This window comes from Liolophura sinensis, chromosome 9 (assembly GCF_032854445.1).
Source record: "Liolophura sinensis isolate JHLJ2023 chromosome 9, CUHK_Ljap_v2, whole genome shotgun sequence".
In the NCBI taxonomy this organism is placed as follows: Eukaryota; Metazoa; Mollusca; class Polyplacophora; order Chitonida; family Chitonidae; genus Liolophura; species Liolophura sinensis.
Window position 1 is genome coordinate 2,808,066 of NC_088303.1, and position 17,959 is coordinate 2,826,024.

The following is a 17,959-nucleotide window of genomic DNA, read 5'->3' on the forward strand; positions in this document are numbered from 1 at the left end:
TTGAACATTGATTCTTATGTACAATCCTGAGCTCAGTACCTGCAGTCCATTTTAAGATACCATCCCTAACGCTTTGTTGAAAATTGATTTTTATGCACAATCCTGAGCTCAGTACCTGCAGTCCATTTTAAGATACCATCCCTAACGCTTTGTTGAACATTGATTCTTATGCACAATCCTGAGCTCAGTACCTGCAGTCCATTTTAAGATACCACCCCTAACACTTTGTTGAACATTGATTCTTATGCACTGTCCTGAGCTCAGTACCTGCAGTCCATTTTAAGATACCACCCATAACACTTTGTTGAACATTGATTCTTATGCACAATCCTGAGTTCAATACCTGCAGTCCATTTTAAGATACCATCCCTAATACTTTGTTGAACATTAATTGTTATGCACAATCCTGAGCTCAATACCTGCAGTCCATTTTAAGATACCATCCCTAACGGTTTGTTGAACAATGATTCTTATGGACAATCCTGAGCTCAGTACCTGCAGTCCATTTTAAGATACCACCCCTAACGCTTTGTTGAACATTGCTTCTTATGCACAGTCCTGAGCTCAGTACTGCAGTCCATTTTAAAATACCACCCGTAACACTTTGTTGAACATTGATTTTTATGCACAATCCTGAGCTCAATACCTGCAGTCCATTTTAAGATACCACCCTTAACGCTTTGTTGAACATTGATTCTTATGCACAATCCTGAGCTCAATACCTGCAGTCCATTTTAAGATACCACCCTTAACACTTTGTTGAACATTGATTCTTATGCACAATCCTGAGCTCAGTACCTGCAGTCCATTTTAAGATACCATCCCTAACACTTTGTTGAACATTGATTCTTATGCACAATCCTGAGCTCAATGCCTGCAGCCCATTTTTAAGATACCACCCCTAACGCTTTGTTGAACATTGATTCTTATGCACAATCCTGAGTTCAGTACCTGCAGTCCATTTTAAGATACCACCCCTAACACTTTGTTGAACATTGATTCTTATGTACAATCCTGAGCTCAGTACCTGCAGTCCATTTTAAGATACCATCCCTAATGCTTTGTTGAACATTGATTCTTATGCACAATCCTGAGCTCAATACCTGCAGTCCATTTTAAGATACCATCCCTAACACTTTGTTGAACATTGATTCTTATGCACAATCCTGAGCTCAATACCTGCAGTCCATTTTAAGATACCATCCCTAACACTTTGTTGAACATTGATTCTTATGCACAATCCTGAGCTCAATACCTGCAGTCCATTTTAAGATACCACCCCTAACATTTTGTTGAACATTGATTCTTATGCACAATCCTGAGCTCAGTACCTGCAGTCCATTTTAAGATACCATCCCTAACACTTTGTTGAACATTGATTCTTATGCACAATCCTGAGCTCAATACCTGCAGTCCATTTTAAGATACCATCCCTAACGCTTTGTTGAACATTGATTCTTATGCACAATCCTGAGCTCAGTACCTGCAGTCCATTTTAAGATACCATCCCTAACGCTTTGTTGAACATTGATTCTTATGCACAATCCTGAGCTCAGTACCTGCAGTCCATTTTAAGATACCACCCCTAATGCTTTGTTGAACATTGATTGTTATGCACAATCCTGAGCTCAGTACCTGCAGCCCATTTTAAGATACCATCCCTAACATTTTGTTGAACATTGATTCTTATGCACAGTCCTGAGCTCAGTACCTGCAGTCCATTTTAAGATACCACCCATAACGCTTTGTTGAAAATTGATTTTTATGCACAATCCTGAGCTCAATACCTGCAGTCCATTTTAAGATACCACCCTTAACGCTTTGTTGAACATTGATTCTTATGCACAATCCTGAGCTCAATACCTGCAGTCCATTTTAAGATACCACCCTTAACACTTTGTTGAACATTGATTCTTATGCACAATCCTGAGCTCAGTACCTGCAGTCCATTTTAAGATACCATCCCTAACACTTTGTTGAACATTGATTCTTATGCACAATCCTGAGCTCAATGCCTGCAGTCCATTTTTAAGATACCACCCCTAACGCTTTGTTGAACATTGATTCTTATGCACAATCCTGAGTTCAGTACCTGCAGTCCATTTTAAGATACCACCCCTAACACTTTGTTGAACATTGATTGTTATGCACAATCCTGAGCTCAGTACCTGCAGTCCATTTTAAGATACCATCCCTAATGCTTTGTTGAACATTGATTCTTATGCACAATCCTGAGCTCAATACCTGCAGTCCATTTTAAGATACCATCCCTAACGCTTTGTTGAACATTGATTCTTATGCACAATCCTGAGCTCAGTACCTGCAGTCCATTTTAAGATACCATCCCTAATGCTTTGTTGAACATTGCTTCTTATGCACAATCCTGAGCTCAATACCTGCAGTCCATTTTAAGATACCATCCCTAACACTTTGTTGAACATTGATTCTTATGCACAATCCTGAGCTCAATACCTGCAGTCCATTTTAAGATACCACCCCTAACATTTTGTTGAACATTGATTCTTATGCACAATCCTGAGCTCAGTACCTGCAGTCCATTTTAAGATACCATCCCTAACACTTTGTTGAACATTGATTCTTATGCACAATCCTGAGCTCAATACCTGCAGTCCATTTTAAGATACCATCCCTAACGCTTTGTTGAACATTGATTCTTATGCACAATCCTGAGCTCAGTACCTGCAGTCCATTTTAAGATACCATCCCTAACGCTTTGTTGAACATTGATTCTTATGCACAATCCTGAGCTCAGTACCTGCAGTCCATTTTAAGATACCATCCCTAACACTTTGTTGAACATTGATTGTTATGCACAATCCTGAGCTCAGTACCTGCAGTCCATTTTAAGATACCATCCCTAACGCTTTGTTGAACATTGATTCTTATGCACAATCCTGAGCTCAGTACCTGCAGTCCATTTTAAGATACCACCCCTAATGCTTTGTTGAACATTGATTCTTATGCACAATCCTGAGCTCAGTACCTGCAGTCCATTTTAAGATACCATCCCTAACACTTTGTTGAACATTGATTCTTATGTACAATCCTGAGCTCAATACCTGCAGTCCATTTTAAGATACCACCCCTAACATTTTATCAACATTACTTTCTGTATTATTGGATGTTGATGGTAACGCCCAGGGTTACGACATAAGCCAGGCCTGTATTATATACAGGTGAGCTAAAAAGGGCTTTGTTCTTCTCTGCCTTGATGTGCCTTCCATTTACCTTATTAAATTCACCCTGGATCTTGACTTCATCACGTTTATACAGTTTACTTCTTTAGGTTGAGAGCTCCATGCCACACGTTTAAATAAACAAGTCAGAATGACATATTGTGAAACACAAACAATGCATTTATTCATTATCAGAATCACAATATTGCGGGTGCTTTGGAAGAAAAAATAAGTATGATAATCATGAGGGTTGTGAATAAAAATCAAAATTTTTATCAAATGAAATCTGATGAAAATAAAAATCCTGCACTATTCTTAGTTGCAATTCTCTACACAATGCTTTAACAATATTAAACAAAACCTTTCTCATTTTCAATACTTTACATCAGTTTTCAACAAAGGAACTAATCCCAGACATGACAATCCTCTCTGGTCATTAAAAACAATAAAGATATTGTTTAACAACAATTACAAAAACACAATAAACCATGTTGACTTTTGGCATTAAAACAGACTCTTGAATACCAATGATCAACCATAATGGGTACTCTGGGTGTCATCAATATAATGTGATTGAAATACTGCCGATGTGACATTATTTGTTCATTTCAAAGGAGTTATATATATTTACAGAACACCGAGATTAATTCATGTGCACGTAGGTATATATGATTGGATTGATGTAGGTGTTGTTGGCACATGTCCTTGACCCTTTGTTGTTTCATATACATGTATGTAGCCCTGACTATAGTCCATACCTCAACAGAAATTGGACTACATTAGTTCATTTCTTCATGAGCACACATATTTGTGAATCCTTCACCAGATTTCTTGTTTAAAGAAATAATGTTTATGCTATAACACCATATTTAGGAGATGTGATTTATCAATACTCAAATGATATAGATTATATATGAAAATTTATAATGTAGACCCCGATCTCTGAGATAATTAACAGATTTTCTCTGTTTATTTATTTAATCGTTGTTTAAGGTCATACTCAATGAATTTTAAAAGAAATGGTTGGTGTCCACAATAAACCACTCACCTTCAGGCAAGACTGTGACAAACTTTCCCATGTGTGACATACAGATAAGCACACCATATTGGCGCAAGACAAGTGAAGTTATCAATGTGATAGACTTACAGCATAGGGCATAAAACAAAAACGACAAAGACAGTGTGATAGACGTACAGCACAGAGAGTAAGGCCAGAGCAGCGACAACAGTGTGATAGACGTACAGCACAGAGAGTAATGCCAGAGCAGCGACGACAGTGTGAAAAAAGGTACAGCACAGAGAGTAAGACCAGTGCAGCGACGACAGTGTGATAAACGTACAGCATAGAGAGTAACACCGGAGCAGCGATGACAATGTAATAGACGTACAGCATAGAGATTAAGGCCAGAATGACAACGACAGGGTGACAGACGTACAGCACAGACAGTAAAAGCGGTCAAGCGAAGACAGTGTGATAGATGTAGAGCATAGGGGATAAAACCAGAGCAGTGACAACAGTGTGATAGACGCACAGCGTTGAGAGTAAAACCAGAGCCATGACAACAGTGTGATAGACATACAGCATAGAGGGTAAAACCAGAACAACAACGACAGTGTGATAGACATACAGCATAGGGATTAAGGCCAGAGCAGTGACGACTGTGCTGGATGTACAGCATTGAGAGTATTATCAGAACGACAACAGTGTGATAGATGTACAGCATAGAAAGTAAGACCAGAACAGTGACGACAGTGTGATAGACGTACAGACTTGAGAGTAAGACCAGAACAGTGACGACAGTGTGACAGACGTACAGCATAGAAAGTAAGACCAGAACAGTGACGACAGTGTGATAGACGTACAGACTTGAGAGTAAGACCAGAACAGTGACGACAGTGTGACAGACGTACAGCGTAGAAGGTAAGACCAGAACAGTGACGACAGTGTGATAGACGTACAGCACAGAAGGTAAGACAAGAACAGTGACGACTGTGTGATAGACGTACAGCGTAGAAGGTAAGACCAGAACAGTGACGACAGTGTGATAGATGTACTGCACAGAAGGTAAGACCAGAACAGTGATGACAGTGTGACAGACGTACAGCACAGAAGGTAAGACCAGAACAGTGACGACAGTGTGACAGACGTACAGCGTAGAAGGTAAGACCAGAACAGTGATGACAGTGTGATAGACGTACAGCACAGAGGAATGACCAGAACAGTGACAACTGGTGAATCAGGTCTTGACCTTGTCAATTTACCTCACTGGGGGTTTTATAGTATCAACTTAAATGCCCCTAGCATCATGAATTAAGCAGAATGATTACATTAAAACAGATGCAGTGATGTTAATTGCAATTTACTGACTTCACTCGCCTAGAATTATTCAAATCTATACCGATATGTGAAGATACAACTACACTGGGTAATGTTTTCTCCTCCTAGCTGTGTTGTCATCACAATAACTGAACAATAAGATGAAAACAATGCAAAGGGACCAGGCCTCTAGCTCACGCATCAGCAACATTCACACCACTAAACAACAGTCAACAAAAAAACAATTCTTCCTCTAGGCCACACACTATGGGCGACATAGTCGTTCTGGTAAATGCAGATGAAGTGTGAGGCCAAGTATTATCATACAGATAGTCAGGATTTCATACACAAAAATAGTCCCTCAATACAAATACAGTTTTCCCCCATGGGTTCTCCATGGGGAAAAAAACGTAGGGGAGAAATGACGTTTACCCTAGAGTTTCTCTCCCCCAGAGAACAGAATGAATCCTTCTAAATTATATTTTACACTTATTACTGTTCATTTGAGCCTGTTTCATATGTCCTTGAGTGTTTTTTTATTTTTTCAAATATTTTACTGATTTTTAGCAGGTTTTAAAAATGATTTGTTTCCTTTTTGTTGTTATTTTGAATGTTACCAATTTCATGTTGACAGCCATGACTAATTGCTCATTCTATATGCACATGTTCTCGCCACAATATGGCTACAATACAGCCACAATATGGCTACAATACAGCCACAATATGGCTGCAATACAGCCACAATATGGCTACAATACAGCCATACAGCCATAATATGGCTGCAATACAGCCACAATATGGCTGCAATACGGCTACAATACAGCCACAATATGGCTGCAATACAGCCACAAAATGGCTGCAATACGGCTACAATACAGCCACAATATGGCTGCAATATGGCTACAATACAGCCATAATATCGCTGCAATACAGCCACAATACGGCTGCAATACGGCTACAATACAGCCACAATATGGCTGCAATATGGCTACAATACAGCCACAATATGGCTACAATATGGCTGAAATACCGCCAATGTGGCATTAAACCCATCATTCATTCATTAAAATACAGTTGCAACAAACTATACTACTACCATAATTCTTAATCTTTTCAACTGCCTCTGCAAACAATATTTTCAAACATTCTGAGAGAACTATGGGGTGCATCTTAATGACACTAAGAAAAAAGGGGTTGAGTGGCTGAAAAAACTCTACAGCACTAAGCACTTGATCACTTGCTGCTATCACAAAACAGCTCTACAGGACTAAAAACTCTTGATCACCTGCTGCTATCAGAAAACAGCTCTACAGCAGTAAACACTCTTGATCACTTGCTGCTATCAAGCCCACACTCTCTGAGGAAGGTAAGAAATTCCCAGCTGAGGCTGAACAAACACCATGTGTGTCTGAGTTGTTGACAGACAAGATTCTTATCCAGTTTCTTTTACAGAATTCACAATTTTAACAATTGTTCAAACACTGCAAGATATAAAAAGTTATCAACAAATTCATGTTTACCAAATACAATACTCAATACAACCATGCTTACATGTCAATGAAAAACAAAAATCTTCAGAACAAAAAATCTGTCTTTAAATCTAAAACATCAATTGTTTTTTAGCGATCTTTCACTTTCAAACTGAAACATTACAACACGCTTAGGAGCTCAGAACTGGATAATCAAAAACTAATGGGAAATCATTTGAAATGTGACATCTTTTGTCATGAACGGAAAGAAATAAAGCAGTTTCTTATCATGCTAGCTGCATATAATTTTGAAACAGAAATGAAAGATAAAATGCTCAAAATCTCATCATTTAAGTCATTATAACGCTTCATGGAAAGAAAAACACTTAAAACAAGTCCATAACTCAGGCAGTCACCATTATGTACATGAAAATAAACCATGTGGCTAAGTTCCAGTTTCATTAAGACCAAGAATGAGGTTCACATTTTCAAATCCAGCTCCCAACTCACTTTTTATTCACATTTTACATGATCATTCCCATAGATTTTGCCAATAATGGCTCCCTCCAGGCACTGCTCAAAGTTTGTGAAAAATTTCCAAGTTTGGCATTAAAAGATACCAACTGGACAAAAGAAGTAAAAACAAACTGCATAATTATGGATGGATCCATCACTTCTATGGATCCAACACTTTCACGGTTCCACCACCCCTTCTGTTGACAACGTTACTTTTCATTCCATTCCTGGTGAAAGCAATTGTGACGTGATGTCATGAAGGTTTGAACATTTGTAACAAAAAATGTGGGACATTCGGATGACCTATTGGCAACACTACTACTTATGATTGGTCAATTATGTATTCTTGATTGACAGTTTGGGAAGGTCTATTCTGTTTGACAACAAACTATGAACACTGTAGGTAAGAAACAATCCAACCATATGCTTTCACGTTTTTATATAACATGACAAAATGACATGAATCTCAAACCCTCTTCAAACATAAAGGGCACAATAATGACAGCACATGTTCCATCTAAATCATTTCATAGGAGACTAATTCATATTGGACAGGCTGCTCATATTGGACAGGCTGCTCATATTGGACAGGCCGATCATATTGGACAGGCGGCTCATATTGGACAGGCTGCTCATATTGGACAGGCTGCTCATATTGGACAGGCTGCTCATATTGGACAGGCCGATCATATTGGACAGGCGGCTCATATTGGACAGGCTGCTCATATTGGACAGGCTGCTCATATTGGACAGGCCGATCATATTGGACAGGCCGCTCATATTGGACAGGCTGATCATATTGGACAGGCTGATCATATTGGACAGGCCGATCATATTGGACAGGCGGCTCATATTGGACAGGCTGATCATATTGGACAGGCTGATCATATTGGACAGGCCGATCATATTGGACAGGCGGCTCATATTGGACAGGCTGCTCATATTGGACAGGCTGCTCATATTGGACAGGCCGATCATATTGGACAGGCGGCTCATATTGGACAGGCTGCTCATATTGGACAGGCTGCTCATATTGGACAGGCCGATCATATTGGACAGGCCGATCATATTGGACAGGCCGATCATATTGGACAGGCGGCTCATATTGGACAGGCTGCTCATATTGGACAGGCTGCTCATATTGGACAGGCTGATCATATTGGACAGGCGGCTCATATTGGACAGGCTGCTCATATTGGACAGGCTGCTCATATTGGACAGGCTGCTCATATTGGACAGGCCGATCATATTGGACAGGCCGATCATATTGGACAGGCGGCTCATATTGGACAGGCTGATCATATTGGACAGGCTGCTCATATTAGACAGGCCGATCATATTGGACAGGCGGCTCATATTGGACAGGCTGCTCATATTGGACAGGCTGCTCATATTGGACAGGCTGCTCATATTGGACAGGCGGCTCATATTGGACAAACTGCTCATATTGGACAGGCTGCTCATATTGGACAGGCGGCTCATATTGGACAGGCGGCTCATATTGGACAGGCTGATCATATTGGACAGGCTGCTCATATTGGACAGGCTGCTCATATTGGACAGGCTGATCATATTGGACAGGCTGCTCATATTGGACAGGCTGCTCATATTGGACAGGCCGATCATATTGGACAGGCTGCTCATATTGGACAGGCTGATCATATTGGACAGGCTGCTCATCTTTTAACAAGGTCTTAACTGAACAAAAAATTTTTATAGCTTTGGACCAAGGTAGACAATGAAATATGTCAATAATACTACCGTGTGAACATGTAAAAAGTTAAATTTGAGTACCTTCTGAAAGAAAATTCTAAATGATTCATCCCGATATAGAAACAGGCCAGAGTGTAACATGTTTGCTCACTTGGTCAGTACATGTGTGTGAATTTAACACACATATCCACAGATGCAAAAACAAACACCGAGAGAATGGTTTTGTTTACATCAAGATTTGCATAGATTTCAACATTATTTTCGTGATATTAGAACAGTCTCCTTCTACACTCCTGTCCAAATGCCCACATATTTATAGTGCTGCTCTACTTGACCACATGGTTAAGATATCCACCATGATATCCTACTGATCAGGGTGTATTAAAAGCAATCAAGACATAGTAAAGATCAAAGTGTTAGGCCACCTGCTGAAATGTTAGGTGGTCTCCTATGCTATGCTGATGGACAGAGACCTACATGTGCTGGGCAAATTAAGGTAATAAAATTGGATGGCTAACTTGGTTGCTTAAGACCTGGATCCTGGATTAAACATTACAGAGAAAAACCAGAAAGCCTACCTTTCACTAACATTGCCTGCTTTCAATTTATTCAAGAATATTTCACTTATACGACGGCAGCCAGCATTGTGGTGGGAGGAAACCGGGCAAAGCCCAGGGTAAACCCACAACGATCTGCAGGTTGCTGCCAGACCCTCCCACCAAGAACCGGAAAGGAAGGCAACATGCCGTTACTTGAACTCATAGTAACCGTATGAGTGAGAGGCTCCAGAGTTATTGTGGCATGCTGGCACACTAACCACTCCGTAACTGAGCCCCCTTCCTCCCTCCCACCAACATGCTTTTAAAAAAAAAAAAAAAAACATGCCCAGTGCTGCCTTTCTTGCTAAGATTTATGCTCCATGCCAGGCACTGTCACGCCAACTCCAAGTCTGCCTCCGTATTGCCTCGTATCTACTGTAACAGATTCAGAGTTGAATTCTCTTAACAGTATGTGGTTCCATGTTTATAATGCTGAATGTGTTATATAGGTCAAAATAGGCTGATAAAACCTTTCCTGGCGTCAAACAAGTATGAAATAAATAAATATAAAACCCTATTGGCCAGCAGGAACTGGAGTTGAACTCTGAACTTCACAGAACACAAGGACCAGGTTGGTGCCAAAATCCAACGATGATATAAGGTCACGGTATCATGTAACTACATGTATCATCAAACTTGACAAAGACATCTCTCTCAGCTTTTAAATATGCATCTTGTTAAAACGGTGACATTAAAAAATGTGGGTACATGCATACATCTAAAAACAACCATTTCTTACAAATTCCAGGAAAGTAATTCACAATATTGCCACAACACACAAAAAATACTGTTAAAGCATAAGACAGCACTTGGTTAGAGTTTATTTCAAGGGGAAGACTACTATTGAAAGTAGCTTAAACTGGAACTAAATATTTTGGAGGACTTTTTTTATTGGGATTTTTAACCCAATAAAAGATTATAGTGAAAGGGCAGGACAGTCTCGGTAGCCTAATGGTTAAAGCATCCACCTTTAAGCCTGTTGATCCCAGATCAATCCCAGCTCTGGTTATACCTACGACTTTAAAATTTTACTTCTTGCTGCCTCGCTTGGCGCTCATCACTGAGAGGTTAAAGCAAAGGAAACATGACTGGCTGGCCCGGTGTCAATTTAATGTGACTGAGTATGGGTGTCATGTCTGGTGTCTTCGGCATGATACTTCAGTGGCGGCAGAACGTCAGCACAACAAGAGTATATGTACACACACCTAATGATTCATCGTCATATAAGTGATGAACTGTTAAGTACAACCAAAAAGCCCATGCATACACATGTACATACATCCCTGCATACAAATCTGCAGATTTCACGATTGTAATTTACAGTACTTAGAATATAAGACCACAGCAGCAAGGTTCTGCTAGTCAGCTCCCCCAGTGACCCAGTTCACATGCACAGGACTGAGACTCCGGAGCGTGCCTCCGTGGCCAAGTGGTCAACATGCCAGCATGGTGCAGAAACCTCTCACCAATGTGGTCACGGTCATTTCTAGTCCAGCTCATGCTGGCTTCTTTTCCAGCCCCAATTGGGAAGGTCTTCTGGCAACCTGCGGATGATCATGGGTTTCCCCTAGCCTCTGTTTTGTTCTTATTGCAAGCAGTAGCTTTCCAACAGTGCAATGAAATCAGTGATAGAGTTGGTGGCTGGGCAAATTTGGTCATTCACGGTAATTAATATGTTCACAGAGCATGAGCAATGGAATGTCCCCCTTGTGTCATTACATGTCAGGAATTCAGTAACTTCTGGTATTTAACATGCACACACCCAATCAACGATGGAATATCCTGCTCCTGCTATTGTGCTCTACATGTGAGCAAACCCGGAGCTCAACACATGCAGTGCTCTACATGCGAGCAAACCCGGAGCTCAACACATGCAGTGCTCTACATGTGAGCAAACCCGGAGCTCAACACATGCAGTGCTCTACATGCGAGCAAACCCGGAGCTCAACGCATGCAGTACTTCTTGAGACACCACCCCCACATTCTGTTTAACATTGATTCTAATACGTGTAATACACATCAGGAATTTGGTAATTCCAGTACTTAATATTTACATATCGAATCGACGACAGAATATCCCCCTCATGTTATTTTCCTCTACATGTGAGCAAACCCGGAGCTCAACACATGCAGTACTTCTTGAGACACCCCCCCCCCAACATTCTGTTTAACATTGATTCTAATACGTGTAATACACATCAGGAATTTGGTAATTCCAGTACTTAATATTTACATATTGAATCGACGACAGAATATCCCCCTCATGTTATTTTCCTCTACATGTGAGCAAACCCGGAGCTCAATACCTGCAGTCCATTTTAAGATAACACCCCCATTTTGTTTAACCTTGCTCTCTCTATTATTGGATGCCAATACCCCTGCTCAGGGTACGACGATAGCTTCGCCTGCACTTTATATAGGCGAGCTTAAAATACAACCAAGGTCTGCACAAAAAAGGCACATGAGTCAAATTAAAATTCTTTACCTAGGATAAAATGAGAAAATTGTTTTGAATATTTTTAAAATTTTATATCACACGATAAAGGCGAAATTTGGTTTTATTGAATTCTTAATACTAGTATTCAGTTCAAGAAGTGTTCTGAAAATTTTCAACAAGTGAAGGAGTATGCACATAAAAATTTTATTTTTGGCGTAACTTTCTTGGTTTCCCTCAAAACCATAATCTTTGTTTCAGGGTTTCTTTTCTTGCATACCTTAATTTTTGTGTGTTTTAAGTGCTGTCTTCTTTGACATAAGGGGCCTCCATGGCTCAGTTGGTTAGCGCGCAGGCGTAGAAGCCTCTCACCAATGCGGTCGATGTGAGTTCAAGTCCAGCTCATGCTGGCTTCCTCTCCGGCCATATGTGGGAAGGTCTGCCAGCAACCTGCGGATGGTTGTGGGTTTCCTCCGGGCTTTGCCCAGTTTCCTCCCACCATAATGCTGGCCACTGTCGCATAAGTGAAATATTCTTGAGTACGGCGTAAAACATGAATCAAATAAATAAATAAATCATTCACATAAACCTTCAGCCTTCCCAAGGGATTTTTCACTGGCTTACACATTTGTTATTTATGAACTACTTGTGGTACACTTTAAATGAATAACAACATTTATATTTGTGTGTATTCTGAACAGCATGACTAAGTAGAGCCTATATTGAGCAGAATACAGTTCGGGCCAAGACATCATGCTACAGTCCAACAGGATTAGTGACATTGTCACTGAATGTTACACCGCTCATAAATTAACTGCTTTTGCATCTGTGGTAGAAATGGCCTCTCCATTACACACGACTAAACGAAGTGAAAATGATCTGGAATTGACATCTGACAGCAACATGTTTGATTGGCTAAAATGGGTACCTCTATACACAACAGCCAATGGCTCAGCATTGTTGTTTCATTTTACATCGGACTAGGTGAATTCACATCAAAACAAAGAAATTTGATACTTTTTAGAGATTTTGAACATCCTGCTTTCACCTGAAATATGTCTTAACCAGGTGCTGTCTCATCCTTCATATGTTACAGTATGAAAATGTGATTATCAACTCCATTTAATCCCAGGTAGAAAGATGACAAAATTATGGTGTGGAAAGATGGCACAAGAATGCATCACTACTCAAACACAGAAGATGACCACCTTTTATGTGCTTTTATGACCACCATGGTTTCATGATTACATACAAAATAAAAACACTTTCTTCTCATTTAAAGCACAATGAGTAATGTAAATATCTTAAAACATATGGGTATTTTTATTGTATTTTAACTGAGTACAAAACATACATGTGACACTTTGGCATATAACACATAAAATATATTTTGTATGTGTTACTTTCACTCATTACATGATGAATACTCTGCAAAAACTGTCCATTATCTGACTGGTTAAACAGTCAATAGTTTTAAAGTTCAAATCTAAAATGCAGTCACAAAACATTAAAAAAATCTATTCACCTGTTACATTTTAACATACATGTATCATTATGCATTTTTACAATAAATACATACTGATAAAAGATATTAAACAAACTGCCTTTATAAGCATGTACAGGTATTAACAGATTTTGCAATAATGGAGGAGATCTAGATATCGAAGAAATCAAACTCATCACCGTCGTAATTCTGATTGCCCAAGCTGTCATCAGAGTCAGAACTAGCTGATGTGTTTAAACCAGGATTTTCTTCGACACTCTTTGCCGTGGCACTTCTCGTGGAACTTTTCCGCGGTAATGGTTTTCCTCTTGTAGCTGTAGTTATAAAACCAAGTAATAGGGAGTCCAATATATGACCTAGGACAATTAGTTTTTTTTACAGAACATGAAATGCAACATAGTTTTACAACACGTAACACTTTTACATCATTTAAAGAGACACCCATGTACATTTACAAATACGTAACATGTATGCAAACATGCCTACTAACAGAAGCATACATTGCAGTAGGTCTGATAATATGTTTATTTTCAACATATTTTCTCCTTAGTTATTTTTTTAACTAGCTGAACAGACCTCTCACGGCTGAACACTTTTTTCATCAAATATGTGAACACTATGATTAATATTTGCTACAGTTTTTTCCACAATGTGTTGTTTCTCCATTAACTGGATAAAAATATTTCCATTTTATCAAGCATTCACAAACTTGCTATTTATATATCTATTTTGCTGCAAAAAGTATAATGAAATTTATTAAATATTCATGTCAGCCCCAAACTGATATTATTTTTGAGACTTTTTACACAGTCCTACAGCATTTTCTACTCAATTTCGCAAAAAAATAAATAGGCCCTCCATGGTTTTTATTTGCCAATAACTAAAGTTCTCTCTTCTATTTGTAAAACACACAAGTTCGGCACAAAGGCAAAGATGCAGATATGGTGTAGCTTGTAAATTTCTCAGTTTCGATTCTATGGTACAAGAGTGAATACTCCTGTTAAAACGATCTAGGATATTTTATTTGAACTATCTTTTTCCACTCACTTACACACTGTAATTGTTCAGTTACCCTTTGTCTTGTAAAATATTTCAAAAATATAGCCAAAATTCTTTTTTCTTGATTTATATGCATTCTTTTCTTGCCACTATATTAAGGGCAATATAGTTCAGAAATAATACCAGAAGATAATCTAGGACAAGTATAGCTGATAATAAAGCTGTAGGCACACACCAGCAAATGGAAACACAAATCCCTAGGACAAGTACAGCTTATAATACAGCTGTACGCACATGCCAGCAAAAGGAAACACAAATCCCTAGGACAAGTACAGCTGATAACAAAGCTGTAGGTACACACCAGCAAAAGGAAATACAAATCCTAAGACAAGTATAGCTGATAACAAAGCTGTACACACACGCCAGCAAAACGAAATAGAAATCCCTAGGACAAGTGCAGCTGATAATGAAGCTGTAGGCACACGCCAGTAAATGGAAATACAAATCCCTAGGACAATTACAGCTTATAATACAGCTGTAGGCACACACCAGCAAAAGGAAACACAAATCCCTTGGACAAGTACAGCTGATAATAAAGCTGTAGGCACATGCCAGCAAAAGGAAACACATATCCCTAGGACAAGTATGCTGATAATAAAACTGTAGGCACACGCCAGCAAATGGAAACACAAATCCCTAGGACAAGTACAGCTGATGATAAAGCTGTAGGCACACACCAGCAAATGGAAACACAAATCCCTAGGACAAGTACAGCTGATGATAAAGCTGTAGGCACACACCAGCAAAAGGAAACACAAATCCCTAGGACAAGTATGCTGATAATAAAGCTGTAGGCACAAGCCAGCAAATGGAAACACAAATCCCTTGGACAAGTACAGCTGATAATAAAGCTGTAGGCACACACCAGCAAAAGGAAACACAAATCCCTTGGACAAGTATAGCTGATAATAAAACTGTACGCACACACCAGCAAAAGGAAAAGCAAATCCCTAGAACAAGTACAGCTAATTATAAAGCTGTAGGCACACTCCAGCAAAAGGAAACACAAATCCCTAGGACAAGTACAGCTGATAATAAAGCTGTAGGCACAAGCCAGTAAATGGAAACACAAATCCCTAGGACAAGTAAGCTGCTGATAAAGCTGTAGGCACACACCAGCAAAAGGAAACACAAATCCCTAGGACAAGTATAGCTGATAATAAAACTGTAGGCACACACCAGCAAATGGAAATACAAATCCCTTGGACAAGTACAGCTTATAATAAAGCTGTAGGCACACGCCAGCAAATGGAAACACAAATCCCTAGGACAACTACAGCTGATAACAAAGCTGTAGGCACATGCCAGCAAATGGAAATACAAATCCCTAGGGCAAGTACAGCTTATAATACAGCTGTAGGCACACACCAGCAAAAAACACACAAATCCCTAGGACAAGTATAGCTGATAATAAAACTGTAGGCACACACCAGCAAATGGAAATACAAATCCCTTGGACAAGAACAGCTTATAATAAAGCTGTAGGCACAGGCCAGCAAATGGAAACACAAATCCCTAGGACAACTACAGCTGATAACAAAGCTGTAGGCACATGCCAGCAAATGGAAACACAAATCCCTAGGACAAGTACAGCTGATAATAAATCTGTAGGCACACACCAGCAAAAGGAAACACAAATCCCTAGGACAAGTATGCTGATAATAAAACTGTAGGCACATGCCAGCAAATGGAAACACAAATCCCTAGGACAAGTACAGCTTATAATACAGCTGTACGCACACACCAGCAAAAGGAAAAGCAAATCCCTAGAACAAGTACAGCTAATTATAAAGCTGTAGGCACACGCCAGCAAAAGGAAACACAAATCCCTAGGACAAGTACAGCTGATAATAAAGCTGTAGGCACAAGCCAGCAAATGGAAACACAAATCCCTAGGACAAGTAAGCTGCTGATAAAGCTGTAGGCACACACCAGCAAAAGGAAACACAAATCCCTAGGACAAGTATAGCTGATAATAAAACTGTAGGTACACACCAGCAAATGGAAATACAAATCCCTTGGACAAGTACAGCTTATAATAAAGCTGTAGGCACACGCCAGCAAATGGAAACACAAATCCCTAGGGCAAGTACAGCTTATAATACAGCTGTAGGCACACACCAGCAAAAAAAAACACAAATCCCTAGGACAAGTATAGCTGATAATAAAACTGTAGGCACACACCAGCAAATGGAAATACAAATCCCTTGGACAAGTACAGCTTATAATAAAGCTGTAGGCACAGGCCAGCAAATGGAAACACAAATCCCTAGGACAACTACAGCTGATAACAAAGCTGTAGGCACATGCCAGCAAATGGAAACACAAATCCCTAGGACAAGTACAGCTGATAATAAATCTGTAGGCACACACCAGCAAAAGGAAACACAAATCCCTAGGACAAGTATGCTGATAATAAAACTGTAGGCACACGCCAGCAAATGGAGACAAATCCCTAGGACAAGTACAGCTGATAACAAAGCTGTAGGCACATGCCAGCAAATGGAAACACAAATCCCTAGGACAAGTACAGCTTATAATACAGCTGTATGCACACACCAGCAAAAGGAAAAGCAAATCCCTAGAACAAGTACAGCTAATTATAAAGCTGTAGGCACACGCCAGCAAAAGGAAACACAAATCCCTAGGACAAGTACAGCTGATAATAAAGCTGTAGGCACAAGCCAGCAAATGGAAATACAAATCCCTAGGACAAGTAAGCTGCTGATAAAGCTGTAGGCACACACCAGCAAAAGGAAACACAAATCCCTAGGACAAGTATAGCTGATAATAAAACTTTAGGCACACACCAGCAAATGGAAATACAAATCCCTTGGACAAGTACAGCTTATAATAAAGCTGTAGGCACGCCCCAGCAAATGGAAACACAAATCCCTAGGACAACTACAGCTGATAACAAAGCTGTAGGCACATGCCAGCAAATGGAAATACAAATCCCTAGGGCAAGTACAGCTTATAATACAGCTGTAGGCACACACCAGCAAAAAAAAACACAAATCCCTAGGACAAGTATAGCTGATAATAAAACTGTAGGCACACACCAGCAAATGGAAATACAAATCCCTTGGACAAGTACAGCTTATAATAAAGCTGTAGGCACAGGCCAGCAAATGGAAACACAAATCCCTAG

The 17,959-nt window shown here is 39.7% G+C and overlaps 2 protein-coding genes across 2 annotated transcripts in view; both read right to left on the minus strand.

Moving 5' to 3' along the window:
- Positions 1-8,036: 8,036 nt before the first annotated feature.
- LOC135475002 (internalin A-like) lies at positions 8,037-9,179 on the minus strand. Its single transcript, XM_064754726.1, has one exon. It carries the CDS (start codon positions 9,177-9,179, stop codon positions 8,037-8,039), a length of 1,143 nt encoding a protein of 380 aa, XP_064610796.1.
- Positions 9,180-12,448: 3,269 nt separating this feature from the next.
- Positions 12,449-17,959, minus strand: part of LOC135475004 (putative ATP-dependent RNA helicase TDRD12) — a 93,913-nt gene continuing 88,402 nt past the window's right edge. The window contains exon 34 of the mRNA XM_064754727.1: positions 12,449-14,063. Coding sequence (XP_064610797.1) covers positions 13,900-14,063 — 164 coding nt within the window. The 3' untranslated portion in view covers positions 12,449-13,899. The remainder of the gene's footprint in view (positions 14,064-17,959) is intronic.